General features: G+C 47.8%; 2 protein-coding genes and 1 pseudogene across 2 annotated transcripts; 1 reads left to right on the top strand and 2 right to left on the bottom strand.

Annotated features, from left to right (window-relative positions):
• Positions 1-273: 273 nt before the first annotated feature.
• Positions 274-1,991, top strand: LOC120645386 (annotated as a pseudogene).
• Positions 1,992-8,181: 6,190 nt separating this feature from the next.
• On the bottom strand, positions 8,182-8,916 carry LOC120643813. Its single transcript, XM_039920286.1, has one exon. It carries the CDS (start codon positions 8,797-8,799, stop codon positions 8,479-8,481), a length of 321 nt encoding a protein of 106 aa, XP_039776220.1. The 5' UTR covers positions 8,800-8,916; the 3' UTR covers positions 8,182-8,478.
• A 9,602-nt stretch (positions 8,917-18,518) lies between these two features.
• LOC120646128 (cyclic nucleotide-gated ion channel 18-like) lies at positions 18,519-21,432 on the bottom strand. The gene is made up of 6 exons (XM_039922835.1): positions 20,944-21,432; positions 20,406-20,618; positions 19,983-20,293; positions 19,700-19,811; positions 18,852-19,604; positions 18,519-18,803 (listed from the first exon to the last, which is right to left on the bottom strand). Exons 1-6 carry the CDS (start codon positions 21,430-21,432, stop codon positions 18,519-18,521), a joined length of 2,163 nt encoding a protein of 720 aa, XP_039778769.1.
• Positions 21,433-26,386: the final 4,954 nt, after the last annotated feature.

Consider the following 26,386-nt stretch of genomic DNA (forward strand, 5'->3'; position numbering starts at 1 on the left):
TAAAATATATGTCAAGTTAAAAAGAAGACTATCTCCAAGAGTTTGCCAATTAAACTTGGTAAAATTAAAAATTAGGCCCACATATGCTCAGCTACTGGGCCCGGATCAACTACTGCTGCTTCACATCCCCTCGCCGTTCCTCCTGTCGCGTGCTGCACCGTCACCCCGTCGCGATCAGCCGCCACAGACTCTAACGCCGGTGGCCATCATCTACTGTCGGCATCTGATTCCTGCTTCGATTTCATCAGAATTCCTCAATCCCTGATGCGGTGACATCCTCCAGAGTCTCGGGCGATCGCGAGGCACGTCTTCCGCAAGCACAAGCCGGAGCTCCTGGGCGCCGGCAGCCTGGAGCGGTCGGCCATGGTGGACGTGTGGATGGAGGTGGAGGTGCACCAGCTGACTCCGGCGGCGGGCCCCATCGTGGTGGAGTATGTCTTCTCGCCGTTCCTCGGCCGCGCGTGCAACCAGGCGGCGAGAACCTCGGAAAGCTGCGGAAGGTGTAGCCCTATTAATGGGTTAAAACCTACGCCATACCCAACTCCACCGGAAAGTAATATATTGATATACCCAATCCAATATGTTAATTTCTCAACTCTAACCAACCCGCCCCATTATAAGCGGGTAACCCATAAAAACTCATGGGTTCTACTATATATAGAAATTTAATGGCTTTGCTCTTGATGTGGGACCCACATGTACGTCTAGCCACACTGCTTTGCATAGAGTAACTACCAGTCATGTTGAGTCATTTTTAACAAATTTCAATCAATTTGAATTAAATTTTATAGTGTGAACGCGAGGTTTTATTTCTAGGGTCCGACTCTTGACATGGGGCCCACATGTGGTTCTAGCCACCCAGCTTTGCACAGAGTAACTGTCAGTTATATTGAGTCATCTCCAACAAATTTCAGTGAGTTTCGATAAAATTGTATAGTGTGAACGCGAGATTTTATTTTCAGGATCCGACTCTTGACGTGGGGTCCACATGTAGTTCTACCCACCCAGTTTTGCACAGAGTAGCTGCCAGTGATACTATGTCATCTCCAACAAATTTCAGTCAATTTGAATAAACTTTTATAGTATGAACGCGAGGTTTTATTTCCACGGTCCGGCTCTTGACGCGAGGCCCACATGTAGTTCCAGCCACCCAGCTTTGCACAAAGTAGCTGCCAGTCATCCTAAGTCATTTCCAACAAATTTCAATCAATTTTGATAAAATTTTATAATGTGAATGCGAGATTTTATTTTTAGGGTCCGGCTCTTGACGTGGGCCCACGTGTAGCTCTAACCACACTACTTTACACAGAGTAACTGCCGGTCATACTGAGTCATCTCCAACAAATTTCAGTCAATTTCAATAAAATTTTATGGTGTGAATGTGTTGTTTTTAATTTTAGTGTCCAACTCTCATTGTGGGACTCACATTTATATACAGTTATACTGCTTTGCATAAAATATTCGATTCAACCCACCCAACCCGCACCAACCTGCTTTATATAGAACCCACCCCACCCCGCCCCGCCCCGCCCCATTAACTAATACAACCCATATTAACCCATCCAAACACACCCCACATTAAAACTCACACCATAAAATCTATTTCAACCCAACCCACTAGCAGAGCTAGCAAGGTGCCGGAGGTGTACGAGGCGCGGCTGGCGCAGCGCAGGTACCTCGCCGGCGACTTCCTCAGCGCTGCTGACCTCAGCCACTTCACCATCATGCACTACTTCATGGCCACCGAGTACGCGGCGGTCGTGGAGGCGCTCCCGCACGTGAGGGCGTGGTGGGAGGAGCTCGCCGCACGGCCGGCGGAGAGGAAGGCCGGCGACCTCAGCCACTTCACCATCATTGATCTCGTTCTCGTCAGAAAATCATCATGGACGCGCGCGGGAGAAGCAGGGGCGACGGGCTTCGCGCGCGCCGAGTCGCGGAGACGCCGATGCCAAGTCGCGGAGAGCGCGTATATTTGCGTGTGGAGGGGGTGAGATTTGCCAAGTTCCTAAATTTGCCAAGGTGGATGCTAAACTGTTGGAGGCTTCTTTTTCTTGATTTGCCAAAAAAAGATAGATGCCAAGTAGAGATGGCAAACTCTTGGAGATGCTCGACGGCACCTCCACAAAATCAACATTTATTCGCATAATTTTTCTGACACAATATTTATAAATAATTTATACAAGTAATCAACATCATCTTAAATTTACGTACACAACTTATTCTGCACAACTTTGTGCGTAACTCTTTCTAGAAAAACTTTTCAAACATATAAATTTGATAAGCCACATGGCTAGTGATTGTAGGTACCCACATGTTAAATAAGCAAGAAATGAAAAAAACAAAGGGAAGGAAAAGAAATGGAAGAAAACATTACATGTGCTAATGATCTGCCCGTAGTAATGATTGTAACTACCTACATATGTTGAGAAGTAAAATCAAAATAGAAAATCAGGGGAGGGGGGAATAACTTAACTCTACACACGCACGCTAAGGTGGCAAGATGGGGAGCATCCTAGAGTGGGCCCGCGGAGAGCGTCAGCTGCAGCAACTCCAGTCCGGCGACCATCGCTGAATTGGATTCCTGGGGTGTTCACGGTGCTAGGCGTGGGCGGCGCGATGGGCGTCCTGCTTGCGCCCACGGCCGGCCTTCTTGGGCGCCCCTGGCTGGCGCCTGGCGCTCCACGCCCTCACGCTCGTCGGCATCGCGATCGCCGGCCGCGACGGGGCTGCTCGCCGCCGACTCCAGGCCTGGAACGCGGAACACCCAGGCCGCGCCCACCGTCGCGGTCTCGCGGATCGGAGCTCGATCGCCCGGGAAGCCAAGGCCGTGGTGCGCGTGCCCACTTTCTTTCTGCGGGGGGGGGGGGGGGGGGGGGGGGGGGGGGGGGGGGGATCAGACGATGACAACACCATCTTTCTTGCCTTGCTTACAGGATGAGACGGGGGACAGGATGTAACACCTCGGGTGTTAAGTACCTTTTATTTAGGCTAATTAAGGTCTAAATCGATGGGACAAATCACCAGGAAAATTTTCTAACAATCTTTGGCTGGCTCAGTCCGGACCGGTCAGACCGGTTGAACCGGTTGAAATGGGGCTAAGTGGTCCCACATCATTTAAACTACACTCTCTCCACTCTCACTCTTTTCCGTCGCCCCAGCTCTCTCTCACTCTCTCCCGTGCTCTCTCTCACCCCAAACCCTAGAGACCCAAAACCCTCCCTCTACCCTTGATCCAAGGCCCAAGGGAGCTTCAATTGGGTGGTCAATCATCTATCCCGCGTGCCCCTTCCCTAGGCGGCTTGGGTTCGAGTTCTTGGTGCAAGGAAGAGCTCACCCCAAGGTAAATAAGTTAGGGTTTGGCAAGTCCCTTGTTCTAGGGGGTTTAAATCGATTTCCTCCGGTCAATCATCTTTATTTACATTTCTAAGCAAGAGCCTAGATAGGTTTGTGCAGTGGGTTCACGTTCTTGTGGGGGGGGGACTCATTCTAGGTGTTTTAGCTTGTATTTACTCGATCTCTTGTTCTAGATGGCTTTAAGAGATTCCCTTTGGTCAAACACATCCATTTGCATCCCAGAATTAGAGCCTAGATGGGTTTTGGAATTGGTGGGCGATTTTCGCCGCGCCAAGGAATTCTAGGTTTTGGTCTGGGTAGGACCGGTCAGAGGGACCGGTCTGACCGGTCAGAGGGACCGATCTGACCTGTAGGGGTCCGGACAGTCCGGCCATTGGTTCGGATACTCCAGGTTTGTGCTGGTTTAGACATTCCGGGTTTAGGCCTGGAAACTCCGGACTTGGGAGTCCGGATACTCCGAGTAGGTGTCTGGATACTCCGGATTTTTGGTCTCGAGTCGCACATAGGCCAGACCGGTCTGACCGGTTTGGTATACCGGTCTGACCGGTGCTAGCAGGGATGAGAGGGTTAAATTAGAGTTTGTTAGTGAAAATAGATTGAAATTGATTTGGTTATTGGTTACTTGTAATTTTTATAAGTCATGCATGCATTCTCTCATGTCATATGCATATGCATATGTGTAGCAGCCGCGGCGGAGGAAATTGTGTACGAGGTGGTTGCGGAGCCACAGGGGCAAGCCCTGCAGCAGGAGGATCGTGAGGAGCCGGCCCAAGGCCCAATTCACCCTAGCTCTGAGCATCAGACGCAAGGCAAGCCCCGGTGCACATCCTATTATTTCAACCTATAACACCTATATATGTCTCTATTACTTGTGCATTAGGTTTAGGAATTGTTGAAACCCTAGTTGCATGATCACTAGGTTTTTCCCTGAGTTATACTAGAATGCATAGGACGATAGGAGTGCTATGCTTAATGGTTCTCGATAGAAAAGACGAGTGATCTCTTGTCACTCGCGAGATATAGGGTGTTTAGAAGTCGAGTAATTTCCGGTTACTCGCGATATATAAGATATATTTATATTCTAGTACATGAGTTATTGAATTTTATACGGAAATTGAGACCGGATGGGGAAATGATGAGGATGTTTAGGAATGGCAGCAGGACGGGGTTTCTGGGTGCTTTAGCCCCATCTATGTCGATTAAGGACCGATCTATGTCGATTAAGGACCGATCGTTGTCGGCAGTGCTGATCGGGGATTGAACTGTACTAACCGCATGCCGGGAGTAGGAAGTAGTCGAAACTGGTAAGTCTAGTACTGCCTCGCTTCGAAAGTACAGAACTACATCACCACCCCTTAGGGCGAGTCGAGTAGTCGCGGAGAAACGGGATGCATATGTTTACTTTTGGTGGTCTCACGTTGAGCTCGGCTAACTATATGAAGGTGGGGTGGTTCTGTAGTTCGAGGCGGGGAGGGGAAGGGTTGGTGCGTGGGGTCCGACGGGGCCTACGCGTGCTGTGTTGGTTAGGTCTACCTTACAATGTTAAATCGAATCGATTCGCCGTGTCTCGCGGATATGTGGGCCTTGATCTCTTTGCTGCATCGTAGCAAAATGTTAGATGGTGAATTATATATATATATATATATATATATATATATATATATATATATATATATATATAATGTTGAACACCTTGAATTATTATGATTGCTTCACCTTGTGTGTGCAATAGTTGAATTGTGCAAATATTAGATTGAGGTTAATCTATATAGAACCTGGAGCTAAAATATTGAAAATAAGCATCCACTTTTAGATGATTTTCTGCTAAATAAACCACCAGCCAAATATCTTGTATGTCTAGATATGTGGGCTAAGTTATACCCACTGGTCGGGTAAGCCTTACTGAGTATTAGTATACTCAGGGTTTGTTGCCACAATCATTTCAGGCCATCCGGATATTGACTTCTGCCTCTGCTGTGTCAAGTTCATCCGCCGAGATGCAGAGGGGTGGAAAGTGGTGGAGCGAGACCCCTAGGCTAGGGAGTTGTCGGGTTGCACCCTTGAGGGTTGTGTGTGCAACCCCTCTGTTTTGCGAGGACCGGTCTGACCGATGGTGTGGATCAGGCAGTGGCAACCGGACTGACCGGTTGAACGAGCCGGTCTGACCGGTTGGGTGCAGGCAGGATAGGGTGGAGTAAAGTTTAGGCGTAGAAATTGTTCCTTTGAACATTGGCTACCCTTGTAATATTTTGTAAAATTATTTCGTTTATGTAACCTTTATGTATATTTGGAACTCGGCTTGTAAAATAAGTGTTTAATATTGTTTTCATTCCTGTATTTTCAAGTATTATGTCGTGCTTGTACCATCTGCACCCACCCTCGCATGGGACTATCGGTGTTGTTTCGATTGGGCCGTGGGTTGAGAAAGAATTGTCAAATTAAGTCATTAAGCTAATGCACCCAATGTGTTCAAATAACGGCCATTACACTTAATTAGAGTTTTAATTTGACAGTTACGTCCCACAAGAGCGTCATTTCCCATAGCCCCTCCGCGCTGGCAGTTCGAGGTGTATTAGCCAGATCAGCGTTTTTGGCAAAAATGTAAGAAACTAGATAGAGACGGTGGTAAACATGTGTTAGTGCATTCGTAAAGTTGGCATTTGAATCTGTGGCTGTTCGTAAGGATGGCAAAAAATTAAGTATCTCTTAATAAACCTGGATTAGCTCACAGTATGTACTAGCGTGATGGATATGGAGTTATGAACATGCTAGTTGGTACTTGCGAGGACCTCTGTCAAAATGGAAATCTCCAAGCCCACATGATCTCGGCGCGAATGGAGTTTGGAAAGGCTCGATACGAATCCATTATTTCCTCTCTTTTTCCCGACGAGACGAATCCATTCTGAACCAAGAAATGTGTGCCGAATTGCCAATCGATTCACAGCTAGCTAGGAGATCACACAAAAACGTGCGAGCGTTTAATTTCTTGGTGCGGAGGACAGGATGAGCATGGGAGCCGCCGCCAACGCCGAGAACGACACCCCCGGACCCCGCATCCGCCGGCGCACGCGCTGCCCAACGCCGCCGTGGCCGCAGTGTGCGTCTCGTCGCTGCTGTTCGGGGCGCTGGCGCCGCGGGCGACGAGGAGCCGGCGGCGCGCCTCTCCGCCGTCGTGTGGAGGCTGGCGCCGCTCGTCTGCGCATACCTCTTCTCCTGGACCGTCGCGCTCTCGCCGGCGAGGGCCGCGCTCGCGGACTCGCTCGTCCGCGCCTCGTACCTGCCGCTCCTCGCTGCCGCCGCCGCCGAGCACGCCGGCCCCGCCACGGCCTACCACGCGGCGGCGACGTGGCGCGCCCTCGCCCGGCGCCGGCCAGCTGCAGTGCTCGCCGCCGGGGCCGAGCCGTCCGCGGCGTCACCCTGCGCGCGGCGGGGGAGGAGCTCGGGCGCTGCCGCTGCTGAGCCGCCTGCCCCGAGGCCCCCGTACTCGTTCTCTACACGGGCGCGGCCACCATGGCTGCCCTCTTGTGCTGGCTCATGGCCCCCGGACTCGCCCTCGTCTCGTTGGGCGAGGCCGCCATGGTGGTCGTCATCTGGGTCGGCGGCATGGCCATGGCCGGGCTCTTCGGGTACTGCCTTGCCGTGCAAGCGCGCTACCAGCAGCTCCTCGCCATCCAAAGGCACCGTGCAAATTACACAGACACGAAATGCGATTTCGTGTTTTCCAATTTTTTGAAACTGTGTATGGCAAAGGACGCCTCCGGCTTCGGACGTGGCGAGGACCACGCCGGGCCAGATCACGTCTAGGCGCCCACCGGCCCATGGCCTCCAATGAGGCTCCATTGTGTTCCGCGGCTCGTTGTGATATTTTACCCCTTGCAAGTTTATGGACCGATTATGCATTTTATTGTGCTTCAAAAAATCTTATTTTTGTCGGAGATTTGTCCCCATCAAAGTAGAAGGCCTTGTCTGGATTCGATTGTGATCTAGCAACCTATGCCGGCAGGTTACATTTCATCCAACTATGAAACTATGGACTTTTTACCTTTTGGATTGAAACAACTCTCTCTTTTCCTCTCAAAAATACCAAGTCCTTGCTAGCTCCACCAATGTTTCAGAGCTGAGACCCAGACCATGCAATTAATTTCAGGACGCCAGAGTACGATCTTTTGGCAAAATGCAAAGCATGTCATTGTACATAAAATTCGGATCATGCTAGCACAACACGAATGCGAGGGCCGTGCCATGCCAAGGATTTTGACATGGCTGATAGCACGGCACGGCACGATGGTACCTTGCCTTGATGGGATAGTAAGACAATGGGGCCAAATCTATCTCTTCATCCCAATTCATGCTAATCTATCCTCTTCTCGATACAAATTGTGGATCTACATACAAACGGTACGAGAGAAAATTGTGCTTGGCAGCAAGATACTTATTTTAGTGTCGTTTTGTGAGAGCCAGTCATGGACTGGCACAGTCATGGATCTACATACAAGGGCGTGCTTTGGGCCTATCTGTAGATTTGTCCAACTGACGTGGCACCGCACATTTCTAGCTCTAGTTCCGCAGGTGGATAGATGCCATCCATGGAGTCATGGAGAGATGGGCGCCTAGCTCGAAGCAACGAGACAAACGCCTAGCTTGAAGCAGGTATATTTTTAAGGACCGCAGGATGGGCAAACATGAAGCCAGATCGGAAGGGTTTACCCCTGCTAATACCTAAAAATCTGGTGTTCTACTACTACCTGCTTTGAGAAATTTTGCTCTTCACTGAAGATCATGAAGAGCGGCAAACTTTTTCATCAAGAGAATGCTACTGCTATGACATGCAGCTGTACTTGAATGGCGCGTGAGCAAGAAAACAGAGGAAAGATTGCGTTCAGTGAGTCAGGTGCCTGCTGAATCCACTGATTCTGAACATCTGATCGATCAGTCATCAGGAGAGATGATACTGGTCTCATGTCAGAACATCTCACAGACACAGAATCAAGAAGCGAAGAAAACAGAGTAGCACAGCCGCTGCACAAGGGACCCAAAAAAAATCCTCCCTCTCGCCAGCCTCCATCTCCAATCCAAGCTCAGCTATCTCCTAGCTCCGTCCGAGCACAACAGCAGCTACGCCTCTTACCCCCATGCTACTGTTGCAGCCGGCCTTGCTGCGGCGCCGGCGCCGACGAGCTCCACCTGGTCCTGGAGGTACTTGTGCAGCAGGGCCGCGCGGTGCGCGCCGTCCACCTCCGTCCCTCCCGGCGGCCGCCGCTGGCTGCCGTGGCAGCAGGCTCCCCTCTTCGCCGCCGCCAGCAGCAGCCTCCTCCGGCGGCGGCGGAAGCGGGCGGCGGCGACGGCGACGCAGAGCAGCGGCAGGCAGAGGAGCAGCAGCGGCAGCAGGGCCGGCAGCAGGCACAGCGCCAGCAGCGACGACCGCGCGCGGCCGGCCGCCCCCATGCGCCCGCAGGCGGGCTAGCTCGGCGGCTGCTGCTGGGACGCCGGCGGGGACGCGGCCCTGCGGAGGGGGTCGGAGCCGGAGGGAGGTGGTGGTGGTACCGTGGTAGTTGCCGTGCGGGCAAGGGAGGAGGAGAGCGTCTCTGTCTCGGGTGCTCTCTCTTTAATCAGGAAGGACCTCCATTTTCTTCCTTTTTAAAAAAGGGAATAATAATTACGTGGAATTTTAGCTTGATGGTAAGCGTTTCCAGACTCTTGTTTTGCGAATCTCCCCCTGATATTTTCCTCAATCCCTGTAGCAGGTCGCTTTCGACTGCGTCTGATTTTTTTTTTTTTTGCCCCCTCCCCATATGTCATGAATGTTGGAGTTAAACCTGTTGGGTATTTTTTTTCTTAAAAAAAAACATGGAGTCACTGGGTATGGATTAGAGCACAGCAATTATGACTAAAGACACATGGATATGGAAATCAGCGCACATGTAAAAAGAAAAGAAAAACAGCTCTATGATTACACGAGGGTGGGTAGGAACTGCCTGTACTTTTAGCTTGGCTTGGCTCTGATCAAATCAAAAGTGCACAAGGCTAATCGCATGCTTTTACACGCTGACCTGGCTGGAATTGAGCGCGATCAGTCGCAACATTTTGCACAAAGATGATGGGGTCGTTTGCGACACGAGATATTATTGTTTGTAATTTGTGGAAAATGGTAGGTCTCATATGTGATGAGGTAGAGAGGGACCGGGGCACGACCGGCACAATGTTTTTTTTTTAAGCTGACAATAGAATTGCGATATGTCAATAGTATTAGGGGTGCAAACCAATCTCTCCGTACAAACTATACCCTTTAGATATTGATCTGGTGGTCTAGATTGAAATCGGCATGGTTTGCACGGAGAAATTGGTTTGTATCTGATATATTTCCTAGTATTAGTACTATCTTTTTTTAAAGAAATTGGTATTAGTACTATCATCACTAACTACAAATCTCTTTCCTTCTGGCTCTATTTTGTTTTATTATTATTCGCCACGCCACGTCACTTAATCGCCGGACACTGATTGATGGCGGCAGACGGGATTAAAATATTGACTAGGAGCATGAGGAGGGTGCGTGATTGGATGATTTTTTTCCCCTCTGCTCCTCTGTTTGTTTTGTTTTTCCTTTTCTTTTTTATTTACCGAGATGCACGATTCCTCTCTAGATTTGACTTTATGTTGTCCGGCTGATCATTTTCTATCTTCGTAGTATTTTTTTTAACCGCCGGAAAGAGCAGAGCATGGAGGGACGGCGCGAGCGAGCAGACTAGTGGCCACAGCTCATTGGCCCTCGGAAGAGCAGACCACCGAGAGTGGGTCCCGCGCCACGTCGGCTGGGGAAAGCGCCACGGATATAAAAGGCCCCGTCGCGTCAAGGCCACATCGGAAGGTGGGCCCACCAAACGAGGACAGGCATGTGGACCCACCTAATATTTTATCCGCACAAGCGTCACAAAAATTATTTAATTAATTAAACTCATTAGATTTATCTTACGAATTGACATCCATATGTTTAAAAAAATTTATAATAAAATTTTATTTAATATTTTTAAATTAGCAAAATTCTATTTGACATGAAAAACTAAAATTTAGTCCCACGGAAACAAACAGATTTCCATCCAAACCACTCGAACTACGAGACTCGAGAGGATAATATATGCTCCTATATTCCAAACTATTATTTATTTTACTTATTCTTAGTTAATTTTTCTAAGTTTAACCAAACTTTTAACATCAATAGTATCAAAATAATCGTGCAATATCAAAACATATTTCACAGTGCATTAGATGAAAACTAGCAAGGTTGCCCGCGCAAATAGTGCGGGTAGCTAGATTGTTTTTATACTATTATCTGTGTTTTTAACTTGAAAATAAATTTATTCAAATGATATTATTTTTTCATTATCAATGTTTTATTGTATTGAAGTGGCCCAAACCAAGCTTATGTTCTTTTTTATCATCATACTCTATGGCGTGGAGTGTGAATTTATTTTCATGATAAATGGAAGGTTAGTAATGGAGAAATATGGTTTTATATATTTATTAAAGGCATTATAACTATTTTTCCTTTAGTTGTATTTTTTTGTCATAAAATTTGAAGTTTCCATCCATATGACCTCCTCCTCATGCTAACCATGTGTTTTTTCAAATAAATTGATAAACTTGAACGGGAGAGTGTTTTGAAATGGATCCATCGTTTTTCATTAAGAGGAAGCCAACTGGCTTAACCGGTCAAGAAATCCCTCGAACCTTGGACCATGCCCGAAAGGGCCATGCCTCGCGGCAAGTACAGCAAGGGTTTTTTAACCCACACATGAAAATTTGTCCCAGCCGTGCCGCCGGAGAGCCTTGACCACTTGGTCTAGGAACCTTTGGCTTTTCCAAATAAATTTATGGCATTAATTTGCGCCTTTTGATGTGAATTTATTTTCATGATAAATGGAAGGTTAGTAATGGAGAAATATGGTTTTATATATTTATTAAAAGCATTATAACTATTTTTCCTTTAGTTGTATTTTTTTGTCATAAAATTTGAAGTTTCCATCCATATGACCTCCTCCTCATGCTAACCATGTGTTTTTTCAAATAAATTAATAAACTTGAACGGGAGAGTGTTTTGAAATGGATCCATCATTTTTCATTAAGAGGAAGCCAACTGGCTTACCCGGTCAAGAAACCCCTCGAACCTTGGCCCAAGCCCGAAAGGGCCATGCCTCGCGGCAAGTACAGCAAGGGTTTTTTTTAACCCACACACGAAAATTTGTCCCAGCTGTGCTGCCAGGGAGCCTTGACCACTCGGTCTAGGAACCTTTGGCTTTTCCAAATAAATTTATGGCATTAATTTGCGCCTTTTGATATTTTCCCTTTTGTTTACATACAGACCATGGTCACTTCTATTTTTATTTCAAACATCTATTTGAAATAGTCTTATTTGATTATTTCAATTCGAAGCCATGTAAAAACTATTAGCTAATATACCTAATTTATTATTTGGTAGGACTCCATGTGAATATTTAGTTTTACTTAATTTCATTTTTGTATGTCTAAAATTATTGGTAAATACATAGGGAAACTCAAGATGCACCTCCTTATTTGCTATGGGAAAATCAAAAATTTCCCTCCGCCTCTCTCTTCCTCCCCCTTCGCCCTAGCTTTTTTTTTTCCGAAACCATAAATTTCATACACTGTTGCCTACTATATATCAGTTCCCATGCAACCATGAAGCCTCTACCTTTCTCTAGGTGATTTAGTTGCTCATTCTTGTTTCTTGTTTCATATGCACTACTAACCTTTGTCCAGTCTTCTGTTAGGATGGTGGATCTCCTCACCGCCTCTCCCTCACCACATGCCATTGATCCTATGATGAGATGCGCTCTAGCTTTTAGACAACGTGCACTTTTTTTATCATCATTTGCATTATTTCTTTAGTATTTTACATGGTTATATTGGAGCATTCAATTAAAATGAATTTATTGTGTATAATATGTCATATATATTCACTTTTTGCTAAGTACAAAATCCTTGCTTTGGTTAAAACATACTAATTCTTAGCTTCACTATTCACCCAGTCAGCCACTCCTATTGTAACATCAAGATTTTTTATGATCTTTTTTGAAAAAGTATTTACTGCATTTACTTGATTGCTTGTGTCAATTAGTTTTATCTTATCTTTTGTGGATTTTCTAGGCCTGTACCTTTTTATTTATATATTTTTTTGTTGTTTTTTCATCTGCAAGTTCTCATAATCAAAATTTGTGAGAAAACTTAATTATCTATTCAGATTATGGCCTACTATAGACACTCTACTACTGAATTACCCTCTTTAAGGTGTGTGCTAATCTGATGGCCTGTCTTTACACTACTCCAATCAAGTTATAGCCTTTGGCACCTTTGATGTTGATTAGCGTGTGCCTGAGAAACCAACAGTAATTACTTATGCCCATGGATTTTTGCCATCGTTTACCATCATAGTCGCTCTCCTCTCTATCATCATTTGATAGCTTTAATATAATTAATTGTATCGCTCCCGCCTAAACCTCAAGATTATCGATGTGCATCATGCTTACTACATCCAAGAACCAACCACGCGCTAGATATTATTGATGAATCCCATATCCTAAAGCAGTTGGCATATCCTTGTCTTCTCATTTTAGCTTCCCATGCGATGTCATGGTTGTGAAATTTGAGGCAAAGGCGAAATCGAGCTTCTCTTGTATAACTCTTAGCTGGTTCATCATCAAAATCTTCTGATTCCCTCACAAATTCACTCATTTTCTTTGCTCCATCTTAAAATTTATTTTTTCATCATACTACTCGATCTATTGTATAGGCACACTTTTTTTTTGTCAAACCATCACTGAATTCGTAATATATCTACACCTATTTGACCATATTTACGCCACTGAAACTGGCGAATTGGAAAATACATTTGTGTTTAGCACACATGCCGAGTTGATGGCTCAAACCCGGAGAGCGGGTTCTATCATGGGAAACCTTACCAGATGAGTGTTACACTTAGTTCTCATTTGATATGAACTTTTTAGGCTAGTCTAAACCATTAGATCTTAATAAATCCAACATGTATATATTTTTCCTTTTTCTATTAATATGTTACTCCCTCCGTCCCATGAAGAGTGCAATTCTAGTTTTTTAGATAGATTAGTGGTGGCGTGAAAAGACTCTCATGCCCTCAATTGTTTGCCACATATGGTTAGTTTTGACATGCAATTCAAATCTGACCACTTAATTAGGCATGTAATTGAGATCCAATCTCTAGAATTGCACTCTTTATATACGATTTTTTTTTTCAAACTCAAGATTACACTTTTCATGGAACGGAGGGAGTAGTTTCTAAACCCTTTTTGATGATTATGGTGTCTTCTTTTAACATTACGGCCGAGTTAATTTACAACTGGTCCTGCAGATCAATCATACTGGAGTATATTATGGCCGAGTTAATTTACAAAAGTGTGTGTGGTGATTGGTCCAACGGTCAATCTCGCCATTTTCTTGCTTTGATCCAATATTTTGCTTCTATCTATCTTCGTATTGCTTTGATCCCTTCTCTTCATGCGTCACAATTGTGAGCTAATTACGCCGCTAATCAGTTTAGCGATAATTTTAGAAAAGCACGCATCATGCGCATGCAGCAGCTGGCCGGGATGCCATGCATCTACGTGGTCCATTTGTACCTGCGCATCTAGCCCAAGGCAGTAGGCCGAATGCTCCGATTTTGCTTCCCCCTGCCAGTGCCATATATGAACGCCCTAGCTGCTCGGTGCTGGCCCGTAGGCTACTGCCGATGCTGCCGTACGTCGACCGCCGGCGCAGCGCACGCGCGCGTGCCTGAAAGTCGATAGCCAAGCACACATTATTAGCGACGCTATCTCTTCTTGCCTCTATGACGTTTAGCAGTCTCTAGCAGAACAAAAAGTTTCATCGTAGAGGGAGTTTCCTTGAAACGCTATGTACCCGCTATTTTAATGATTGAAAAAATTCCATATGACTGGACCGCGTTCCCTTTTATTATGGAAACATTCATTTGAGATTTTCGGTGAGCTATTTTGGTTTCTAATTAGTATAGAAACCAACTTTCACTTTTTTGTTTTTTATTGATTAATTTATTGATTTATTAATTGCATTAGATATGGACTCTTTGAGTTAGCCTTGACCGTTAGATCTTCGTAAAATCCAACGGTGTAGGTTCTTCTTTTTTATAGATTAAAGTGGGAATTTCTAGACCCTCTTGGCGAACGTGGTGACTTCTTTTAACACCATTGTATTAAGATAATAGATAGTCGCGTTGCGAATGTTAGTGCTCTTTTTTTTTCATAAACTACGATAAAAGTTAGATAGGTTTAATTTAGGCTAGCTGAAACAAACTAGAAACGGGAAGGAGTAGTAGGATAAAAGAATTCCACACAGAACCGTAGGATCTACCAAAACTCGTACTACACTACACGTCTGCAGTGCCAATGCGCCCACGATGCTGTCGCGTGGCATCGGACATGCAATCCGTGGGATCGTCGAGCTTGTACCGAGCGAGCCGGCACCGCTGCAGATCGTGCCACGGCATGTCTGCATAAGGGAGAGCCGAGCCGAGCGCCCAAACCATGATGAAGCTGGTGCCCCCATCTCCTTCTGCCACTAATTCCCACCGCCTAACCGGACACCGTCGCCGTGATACATGCTAGTGTTTGTGTTTCCATGATAGGTGTGCACATATATATCATCATCATCCACTAAAACTTGAGAGCACCAGACGCGCTCTTGAGTGAAAATTGACATTTGAAACCTAACGTCTCCTCCCCTGCATAAGTTCCAAAAACATTTTCAAACTAGTAGCGTTTCCCAATCATACATTAGTCCAGGAATATTCAAAGTAATGTTCCTTCTCTACCGAATACAAAAATACAGTCTGCTGCTTGTTCGACGTACAAGATTGTTAGCTGGCTTTCTGCAGACGAGTGATTAGTGATGCGCCGATGAAGAACGACCTAGCGGTGGACGGCATCTGCAGTCAACAAGGAAAGCAGACCGGAGTATCCCGACCGGCCGGCTACGGAGGATGATGAAGAATCGGCTCGGTCGTGGGACAACAGGCCGGCTCGCTACGACGCGAAGATCCCGCGGATGGCTCTGCTCCTGATGATATCAGCTGCCACGCGTCAGTATCCTGGGCGGTGTCGCACCAGGCCGCGGTGCGGAGAATTTTCGTCCTCTACGTACGGGCTTTAGGTGATGTTTCTGTCAACCGCGATAACTTTGTGCTAACTTCGTCAATTTTGAGATTTTAGATTTTAAAAGCTCGATCTTCGAAGATGTTCATAGAGATATGATTTATGTACATATATTTATAAAAATGAGTGTGCATAAGTTATGAGTGTCTAAGTTGTACTGTATAATATAAAAAATCATACTAGCAGCAGCAGCAGATGGCACTACGACGTTAGCAGGTACATCATTACTAAAATGTCAGGACTATGAACTACTATTCACATAAGTCACATATTTGCGTGGTGGTGGTAGTTCTCACCGACGGCTGCGTGGTGGCGCTCGAGCACGCCTGGCCAACGCGCACCCGTAGAGAGGCCTATACGTAGATTCCAGACTTCCGGTGGTACGGTGGCAGCTCTCACCGGCGGCTGTGTGGTGGCGCTCGGGCATGCCTGGCCAGCACGCACCCATACAGAGCCGTGGCGTGGCCAGGGAGGCAGCCCGTGGTCTGCTAGCCGCAGGAGTAGGCAGCAGGGGCAACGGAGACTCGACAGTCAAGATGCAAGTGGGTTGATTTTGGGTCAACCAGTGCCCGACCCATTCAATCCAGTCCAAAATCATCAATTTAATGGGTTGACTCAAAAATTTAAAACTCGGTTACCCAAAACCCATTAGGTTACCCGGAAACTAAATTAATAAGCTTATTTCCTTGCTGTTAGGCTATCTCCAACATACGGAATCCAAATACGAGATGCATTCACATGTTTGGGACGCATGAACGGAAAGGGTCACGTACCCAAACAGTCGCTTCCCGACGCAAATGGCGCCCGCTCCTCCCCGCGTTGCCCAAGGTCCCCATGGCGCGCCGCTTGCTCGTTGCTGCGGCCCATCCTCGCTGCACCGGTGGCTCCCTGACACGGATCTATCTTGCTAGCCGTGGCCCGTCTTCAATGCGCCGGTGGCTCCCTGACGCGTATACACCTCGCCGGCTGCGTCCCGTCCTCGTCATGCCGGCGCCTCCCTGACGTGGATCCGCCTCGCCGGCCGCGCCCAGTCGCAGATCCACCTCACCGTCGTGGACTCGGCATCCGCGGGCCATCGTGGATCCGTCTCGCCGGCCGTGCCCTGTCGCAGGCCTCGCTGGCCGCGCTCCGTCTCGAGACCGCCTCGCGGCGTGGCGTCGAGGTGTATCCGCGTCAGGGAGGGGGGCGGCGTCGAGAAGAGGGGGCGGCGCTGCGTCGACGGTCGAGGGGCGGGCGCGGCGCGGCGCGGCGTCCAGAGGGGGTGCGTTCGATGGGGAAAGTGGAAGGGAAGGATAAGATTGGGTCGACCCAGCCTCTTTGGCACCAATGAACACTAAACTTTTATGGGTCGGCTCAATAGGTTATTACACCAAACTTTAAGATTTGGGTATTGGGTCATTGAGTCGACCCAATAAAATCTGCATCCTGACTCGACAGCCATGGCGCGAAAATGACAAGGACGACCTGACTGCAGGGATTTGTGGATATAAAATTCATCGATGATGGATGGCTGCCAAACCAGCCTTAGATTGATTAGCCAGGAATTGGATTTAATTAATCATTTTCTAAATTTGCACGGTGATTCATATTTTTTAAATGAAAACAAACTTTCTATGATTTTTATGATATTAAATTATATTTTAGTATTTTAAATGTACATTTATTCTGGAAAAATTATTTGGATTTTTTTAAAAAATATTTCTACAATTTTAATTTTTATAAAGACTAAAGGATCTTCCTGAACTTTCGTGAAAGATCAATTTACCCCCCCCCCTAGCTGACGTGGCGCCATGCAGGACAGCCGACAACGGCGCCAAGTCAGCCAAAACCGATTTGAAAACCTCCTAGGAGGTAAATCAGCCGGTTTCAAATGTTCGAGAAGCATAAACATCCAATTTTCTAGTTGAAGGAGGTAAATCGAATTATGGCAATAATTGAGGGAGTTTAGAAGAACTTTTCCTTTTTTTTTCTTTTTACTAAAATGCTGCAAGCCACCATGGGCTGAGTTAAGTTAAGCCCAACCCATGCTGCACTTCCAGGCCCAGTCTAGTCCATGAAAAGTACTTTTCATGATCAACCTATTTATGTTTAGCATAAGCCTGTGTACCTTTTCTCTCATATTGATGTAGAGAAGAAGTAGGTAGGTTTCAATCGTCTAGAAGTAGGTAGGTTTTCACGATTGAAACCACATGTAGTTGGATGGTGTGATGAATGAATAGGAACAAGATGGAGTTTAGTCGTCAAGAGTTCAAGTTAAGGTCGAGTACATTTTCTAAAAGTGTAGTAGTTGTACTGTGTGATTAAAAAAAAATCTAATTCTTCTCTATATATTTTTAAGGTTAAGTATCCGGAAAGACGATTAAAACAACATATAAATGCTTGGAGGGTGTGATGAATGAATAGGAACAAGATGGAGTTTAGTCTTCAAGAGTTCAAGTTAAGGTCGAGTACACTTTCTAAAACTGTAATGTGTGCACATAGAGCTCTACAGTACTCAACAAAATCGACCATAATCCCGCAAGAACAATGCATGATATCCAAAATCGATCATCTGAACTGAAAGTGAGGTCTCAAAATTCACTAAATCATCAGCAGCACTAGTATACAATACAACGACGTTGCCCTGCGACGACTCCACCAACACGTACGTACACATCTACCTACACACGCTAGCTATTACAGTGACTGATCTGCAGGCTCGTGCTTCTCGATCATCATCTTCATACGGCAGCAGCCTAGCTAGCATGCCTGGCGTGTATGTACGGATGTACCTGCACGAGCAACCCAAATGAAATCGATCACAACAAGAGGAGGAAGAAGGCCAGATCGGAGGAGATGGATCGACCGACCGTGCGAGTGCCGGCGGCAATGTAACACGGCGGCGGCGGGCGGCGGCGCCGCTGCTCATCACTCACACAGTCAGTACACTCTTCTTGACAGGCTAGCAGCTCACAGCACGTCGTGGGTGTGCAAGGAGAAGTCCGGCTCGTCGGGCTTGGCGAGCTTGGGGAACTTGATGGCGGACACGTCCTCGATCCGCTTGTGGTGCATCGCGGCGCCGCGCTTGGTGTTCTTGGCGAACTTGGACGCCAGCAGCGTCGCCGAGAGGTGCGCGCCGCCGCCGGCTGCTGCCGCCTCGTCCGCGCCGCCCTTGAACTCGCCCAGCAGCGGCGCGCCATCGGCTTCCACGCCGCCGCCGCCGCCGATCGCCCCCGTCCCCGCCGCCCCGTCCTCCTCACCGCCGCCGGCGCCCCCGCCGCCCCCTCCCTCCCCGTCGTCGGCGTCCTGGTAGTAGATCCCCTCCTGCTTCATGAGCTCCCTCGCCAGCCTCCTCTTCTTGTACCTCCTCCACGCGCCCTGCACGAAGCAGGCCCCCCAGCTCCGCCACTGGTGCGAGTAGTACCGGAACGCGTGCTGCAGCCGCTTGCTGTGCAGCCGCTTGAACTGGTTGGCGACGTACTTGAGGTCGTCGGCGCGGAGGGCGAAGGCCTCCACCTCCGTCACCGACCGCACCGTGCGCGTGGACTGCGGGAAGTTGAGGCTGGGGCTGGGCATGAGCGCCCACGTCAGGAGCTCCTCGCCGCAGAAGTCCCCCGGGCGGAGCGTGATGGAGCTGAAGAAGTTGGTGCGGCCGCCGTCGGTGGTGGAGCTCTCGAGCTCGCCGCGGATGATGAAGAGCATCTCGCTCACCGGGTCGCCCTCCCGCACGATGAAGGCGTCCTTGGTGCTCAGCGACGAGACCAGGCGCTCGCAGATGGCGTCCAGCAGCTGCTCGTCCATCTGGGAGAAGAAGGGCACGCGGCGCACCAGGGCCAGGCACAGGTGCCGCTGGATCTCGCGCCGGAGGTCCAGCGGCAGCGACTGCAGGATCGACTCCTCGTCCACGCCGCGCGTGGCCAGCCACTTGTACTGGAAGAAGCGGCGCACGCGCTCCTGGAGCTCCGGCGGCAGCTGCCGGTGCCGCATCCACTCCTCGATGTCGCGCCGCTTCACGCGCCACTCCTCCAGCCGCACCGTCATCGACTGCAAGTAGGTCTGCAGGCAGCAGGATTTCAGCTCTATCTCTGCATGAAGCATGATCGAGGAAAAGCTAATTATTAAGAATGCATGCAATTCGCATAAGTATATACCTGCATGTTTCCAATGAGATGTGAGAAGAAGACGAGGCCCATGATGCAGATGAGAATGCAGAAGACGGTCTCCCCCTTGTAGGTGCTGTTCTGCAAGTTCTGCCCATACGAACTGACCGATCGATCGATCGATTTGCACACAGATAGACAGACAGACAGAACTACTGTCAGTTTAATTAGTTTTGCACATGAACTAATTAGTTCATGATCATGAATCATAAAAATCTGTCAGAGACCAAAACAAAGCTCCTCCCTCTGCATCATCAATTCATCATCTTATTACCTCAGGTTCCGGAACCCCCACCAGAGGCAGTAGAGGTACTTGTCGATGAAGGCGACGCCGTTGCGATCCAGGTTGAGGGCGTCGGCGAACAGCCCGTAGTCGTACTCGGCGTCCGGGAGCATGCACTGCTTCTGAATCGCGCTGTGGTTGTGCCAGGTCTGCCTCACGGGGTCCTCCCTGCTCTTGCAGTCCAGGAAGGTCATCAGGCATCTGGGGATGTCTGCTGTGGTGCCGTTCTCGTTCGTGCACACCTCCATCCAGCACGAGTACTGCCGCTCAACCGACAGAAGATACCACAGAGCGCCAAGAACCTGCAGTAATTAATTAGAGGAAATTAATTAAACGGGAGGTTTTTTCATGGTTGAAAATAATGCAGTAATTAACATTCCTTTTCAAAAAAGAAAAAAAAATGCAGGAGCATACATGGCTGGCAAGTGTGTAGAGGAGCAGGTTGTAGGCAGCCCCTGCCCAAGCTGTTCTTGTGACGACGCCGCTGGCCTTGACGATCTTGGAGTTGAGGGATATGATGAGGTACACTCTTGGGATGTACTGGATCAACACGATCATCGAGAGCGTGTTGTTGGTGTGGTTGGCCGAGGATGTGCTCACGGCTGGTATCACGAACCAGATAATCATCTGCATTATTGTTGATCAATTCAGAGAAACTGCACTTGTTAATGTCTTGGAACCCACCGGAGTAGTATGAAGCATCTGAAAGAGATGACATGACATCTAACATCTTTGGTAGCAATGCATGCATGGCAGTTCTTGGAACAGAAACTTGGGTTTCAATGGTGACGATTCAGTAAAATTTTCAAGGACAAGCCACGAATCATGAACACAAAATTGCATCAGATTAACAATCTGAACATACAGGAGAGCTAGACGTATGTAGTACCACAATGTTGACGACAATGAGATGAACAATTTGACAGGTGTACCAATGCATGCATGGATGTACCTGCGGGATGGGGAGCATGGCGGCGAGGTCGATGATGAAGTCGTTCTTGAGGTAGCGGATGGCGATCTGGTCGGGGTCCCTGACGAGCTCGCCGCGGCCGAAGATGCGGGAGCTGGGCGCGACGAAGGCGATGCGGAACTTGAGGATCATGTGGGCGAGGTAGAATAGGTCGGCGAAGGTGCGGACGGCGGTGACGAGGACGCCGATGCCCATGTCCATGGAGACGCACGCGGCCAGGCCGTCGGTGTGGAGGAGGTAGAAGTAGAGCGGGTCGACGAAGAGGCCGACGAGGCAGGTGACGAGGAAGAGGCGGTACCACCGGAGCACGACGTCGTCGCCCGGGTCGAGGATGCGGCGGGGCGTCCACGGGCGCCGCGCCGCGGCGCCGCCCGGCAGCGCCGCGGCGGGCGCGCCGGCGCCCGGGTGGAAGAAGGGCAGCGGCGGCCGGCGGAACGGCGGGAGGATGCGGCGGTGGATGAAGCCGGCCATGGGCGCGGGCTCGGGCGTGGGGGGCAGGGCGGGCCGGGCAAGGTGGCGCTGGCGCGCGCGGGGGACGGTGCGAGGCGAGAGGAGGACGAGGGCGGCATGCGCGCATGCGCTCGCGTGTCCGCTGCGTGCGTGTCTTGTGCGCGCGGCCGCGCGTTGCGGGGAGCCATGGCTGCCGCGCGCCGGGAGCTCCCTCCACGCATCGAGGGATGATCGCGGCGTTTCGTCGAACAGATGGTGGGGTGTGCCGCCGCGCTTGCCAGTGCCTTTTTTTTTTAAAGCAACTAAGCCAGTGCATGGTCGGTACCAACAAATGAATGAACTGGCTAAATATTTCGGCCCAATATGAATTCCTGTTCTACCGAAAGCCTAAACAAGCCCAAACGATGTGGACATGTCTCTTCTCCATATATAGTGTTGAATCATTTTGTTTATTTTGTAGACTAATTTATTCGCAATGCTAAAGTATTTATTTGTGTTATAAACCAAATTGTTCAACTATGCGAACTTAGTTGTCCGCGATGTTTACTTTCTGTTGTGTCTTATGCAATCAAATGATCGTGATGCTCTATTTTTTGTCCACAATATATTATTATTTGTGTTCATGATATTTAATATTTTATTTGTAAAAAATAATTTATTCATAATAATTGGAATTAATAATTTCCTACTTATTTTTAAAAAAAAGTTATGAAAATATAGTTACACCCCATAGCTCACCGGCGGCCGCGCCCCTTCTGCTACGCGTCGCCTACTACTCGCGCGTGCGATAAATAGAATTTTTCAAGATAATCAACACATGAATGATGATGAGGATGAAAGTGATGATGACACCCCACGCGCACGCAAATTTGAAACTAAAAAACTATATATACTAAACAGAACATTCAAATAAAAATTTGGTTGCAGTATTAAATTCATGAAAATAAGATCTTCAAAACACGGCCCCAATTAACTATATTTTCATATATTTTTTAAAAAAAGGGGAGGGGTGGAGCGGTCGCCGGCGAACTAGGGGAGGGGGAAGGGTTGCCGGGGAAGGTGGGAGATGGGCGGAGCGGTCGCTGGCGGCTGGAGTGGTGGTCGAGGCGGCGGACCTTAGAGTTCCGGGTTGTTGGGGGTGCGGCAGTATGCACCAGTCCAATAAATAGCAAAAGTGTATAACTGGGTCAATAGATGATGCATGTGCTGACGTTTGGGGTGACAAATTGAGAATTTATCACCTAAAACGATACCTAGTCGTGCCCATGTCTGCATATGGCATATTAAGAGCATCTCCAAGAGTCTTTCTAAATTTCACTCTCTAAATCATCATTTAGAGAGTCATCTACACAAAAATCGCTTTCTATACATTTTCACTCTCCAACAGTTTTTCTATATATTGTTCACTCTAGAGAGCCATTTTCGCTATCTATCTTTACTAGCGAGAAATTCAGAATAGATGATGGCTATATTTGGATAACCACTTAGAGAAGCTCTTGGAGAGCATTTTTTCATCAAAATCTCTATTTCTATCAACTGGAATTAATATAGAGAGAGTCTCTTGGAGTTGCTCCGTTTGGATAAAAAAGCTAGACTTTGGAGTTTTGCCCTTTTTGCTGTTTGGATGCAAGGGGCTAAAGTTTAGCCAAGGGGTGTACAAAAGACTTATTTGCCCCTAAATAATGCTTTGGGATGGTAGAGAGATTTTTGGTCATCTAGGATTACTTTTAGCTCTATTTAGCCCACCTTGGAGAAGCTAATGGGGGCTAAAGTTTAGCATACCACTCTTAGTCTTCTTTTTAGTTCTCTAAGAGTTAAAATAAAGCTAAAAGTGGAGGGATAAAGTTAAGCCCATAGAACCAAACAGACCCTAAGTAATTATCAACCGTATACAAGTCCATTTCACAGTCTCCAAGGATACCTATTTGATTATTCACTTTGAGTTCAGCTAGCGATCCAGCTTTGGTTGCACATGAGAGCATGAGTAGCAATGACAGTTACTAATCCCGGCACTAATTTTTTCTTCATGAAAGCACCCAATTTCAGTATCACTCCTTTTTTTCCCCCTTGTAGTAGAGTGATACACTCGGACTATGTTTCTTCTGGATTACTACACAGTAGAAGCAATAGTATCCGTGTCATATATATGAGCAGGTCCCTATTATTTGACAAAGCACATCGTGTCTTATGACAAGTCGTTTCCAGTACGTACTGTACAAATGATTGAGCACTGTCAAGCTTTTCATCACTCCATTGAACTTGTTTTAATTTTCTGTCGGTACAAATGATTGAGCACTGTCAAGCTTTTCATCACTCCATTGAACTTGTTTCGTTTTTCTGACAGCGACAGGGAAGCGAGAGCGTGATGCTCGTGCGATAGTGAAGCTACCCTGGTGCTCGAGGAGACGACAGTTTCTTCAGTGCTACGAATGGTGAGTAGAATCAATCAGCAGTATCAGAGTCAAGTGCTGAGATGATAGAAAATATAGTTCTTTTTCCCGTATAAGTGGCGAGAAGATTTGCAGATACTGACAGTGGTATTTTTTGTATTACTATATGAAGGATCGGTCACTCATTATATTGTACAAATTTAAGGTTAGTTGTACTGAATGCTATCAAACCACTCTAAAGAACCTGCTTCTACGTTTGTGGATCTGAATAATTGAGCCGTAGCCAAAGAGATTCATTTCACATACAACCTAGACTGAAAAGAACCCATCATAGAGCAGCATAGGCACAGTATGTGCTCGGTCAATTTCAGGCTTTTTGCGTCGAGATCTCAGAAATACTCTCATCAACAATCACATGTCACTTTAATGATGAGCATCGCACACCTCTTCTCATATGATGTTTAGATCCAAATGCTACTACACTAAAGTGTTAAAATTTAGCACCAGCTCATTCAAACAGGAGTACTAATGAGGCGGTCAGAATCAAAAACTTTAGTAAGGGTATGAGTGCTAATAGATGCTAAAGTTTAGCATCAACTTTAGTCCATCCAAACAGGCTCTTAGTGCAAAGACACGGCAACTCTACTATGTATTATTGAAGAAAAAAAAACTACTGAATCACAGGTAAAGAGCTGCTTGGATCTTCAGAAAACGACTACCTACCAAACAAGCCAGAGCCTAGAGGTGAAACAACCATTTGAGATTTCATCTCGTAGCCACCGTGGCAGAGTCAAAGATGACACGACAGGGGCTGCAACGGCTAGCTGGTCAATAGCTGAACATTTCGCCCTGCCAACACAACAATTGGGCGGCTCGGAAGATTTTCGTTCTTGTTTGGAAGTGCAACCTGATAGCTCCTGACCGTATCCATGCGTGGCGCAATTCTGGGAGAGGAGGAGGATGGCAGGATGCAGCAGGCGGCTGGAAGACAAGCGTGGCTTCAAAGCGGCCGTGCGTGTGCCAACTGCCAAGTACATGTGTCGAACTGAGTAGAACCCATCATTGCGTATGTTCTACTGCCAGGAACCGTACTTCTGTACAGTATGAATGTATAATCAGTGTGCCATACTGCAGGGCCATTGAGACCCCAAGTTAGTAGTGGCTAATCCTTCTTGTAGCTCCAAACGAAAGTCAAGAAACTTTAGTAGCTATACATTGTGCACCTGTATGGACTGTGGAGAGGAGTACCATACGTCATTGAAATTTCACTATTATTAATTAAAGGATCATTTTATTATGAACTACGTTTGTTCTTACGGGACGTGCTACAAAGAAAAAAAGAAGATGAATCCTATATAGTTTCATCAAAAAACCAAAAACATTTGTCCATCAATTTGGTACACACATAATCATACATCGGATCAAATTGGCATCTAAATTATCCAACTATATCACTATATAAAACAACTTGGTAATCAACCATATGATTTTGCCTCTAAATTACTCATGTCTACCATTATGAATTATTAACCTAATACCCTCAATTCTACCCATCCCAATGCAATACATGAAAAAAAGATCCGATTTGTTCCTTCAGGCAGTTACAACGCTGGGTTCATAGTTCAAGGTAGAACATCTTAAACACAGCCATAAGTAACAACAAGTGCACTGTATTCAGTAAGACTAGATGACATAACCAATGTATTGCTAGAGCACGGTGTAGGTGGCCACGGAGTCGGAGGTCCCTCGTTCGGCACCCGCAGCAGGCAAGGCGGCGGTGCCGCGTCGCTGGGCCGGCCGCGCGCGGCCGAGGACGTCGGCGGCGGTGGCGGCCAGGGGCTACAGCGGTCGGGTCCCTCGGGGTCTTCCCGCATGGGAGTCCCACGGCCGGCGGCGGGCGTGCGACTCCAGCGGGTTTGCGGCGCGGCTGGATCCGGATCTGGCACCGCCGGCTCTGCGGCCCCGTCTTCGTGGGACTCCGTCGGAGCGGGTCTTCGCTGCAGCCACGGCCGGCTGCCGTCGGTGCGGTGGCCCGGGCAGCGCCGGGTTCGCATCCAGATCCGGCAGCCCCAGGGCAAGGGACGGTGCCCTCGATGGGGGGCTGCACGGAAGGCATTGAGGCGTGGTGGCGCTGGCTTCACAGAGTTGGAGGTAGGCTGATCTCACCGGCGTTTCCAATGCAGCATGGAGGTCTCGTTCTTCCCAGCGCCCGGCCGCTTTGGCAGTTTCGTGTGGTTCGCGATGGGTGGCTTCGGGGCTTCCGGATGCAGATCTGACGTCGGCTTGGCCTCTAGTGGTGACTCCTCTCCGGCATATGCGCCTTCGGCTTTGGTGTTGGAAGGGCTAGCTCCGGACTTTGCAACTACTTCTGGTGATGACATCTTCAATTTCGCTTTTGTTTTTCATATAGACCAAGAGACATGAGTCACCTTGGCTTCATTCGCGGATTCTCTTACTCGAAGATGGATTTCATCTGTACTTTGTTCCTATGGATTATGCACGGGTACCCGGTGGCTACTTTGCAGCATGGTATCTCAGGCTACGAATTCAGATGGTCTGCCGGATTTGGAGTTCGTGGCCGTTTA

This window comes from Panicum virgatum, chromosome 8K (genome assembly GCF_016808335.1).
Source record: "Panicum virgatum strain AP13 chromosome 8K, P.virgatum_v5, whole genome shotgun sequence".
NCBI classification, from domain to species: Eukaryota; Viridiplantae; Streptophyta; class Magnoliopsida; order Poales; family Poaceae; genus Panicum; species Panicum virgatum.

Excerpts from the sequence above, each read along its gene's own strand:
- LOC120643813 (XM_039920286.1), bottom strand. The coding sequence starts at position 8,799 with ATGGGGGCGGCCGGCCGCGCGCGGTCGTCGCTGCTGGCGCTGTGCCTG.
- LOC120646128 (XM_039922835.1), bottom strand. The coding sequence starts at position 21,432 with ATGGCCGGCTTCATCCACCGCCGCATCCTCCCGCCGTTCCGCCGGCCG. Across the intron at positions 19,812-19,982 it reads TGGGGGTTCCGGAACCTGAG|TTCGTATGGGCAGAACTTGC; the intron begins GTAATAAGATGA and ends TCGATCGGTCAG. Across the intron at positions 19,605-19,699 it reads ATCTCATTGGAAACATGCAG|ACCTACTTGCAGTCGATGAC; the intron begins GTATATACTTAT and ends TGCTGCCTGCAG.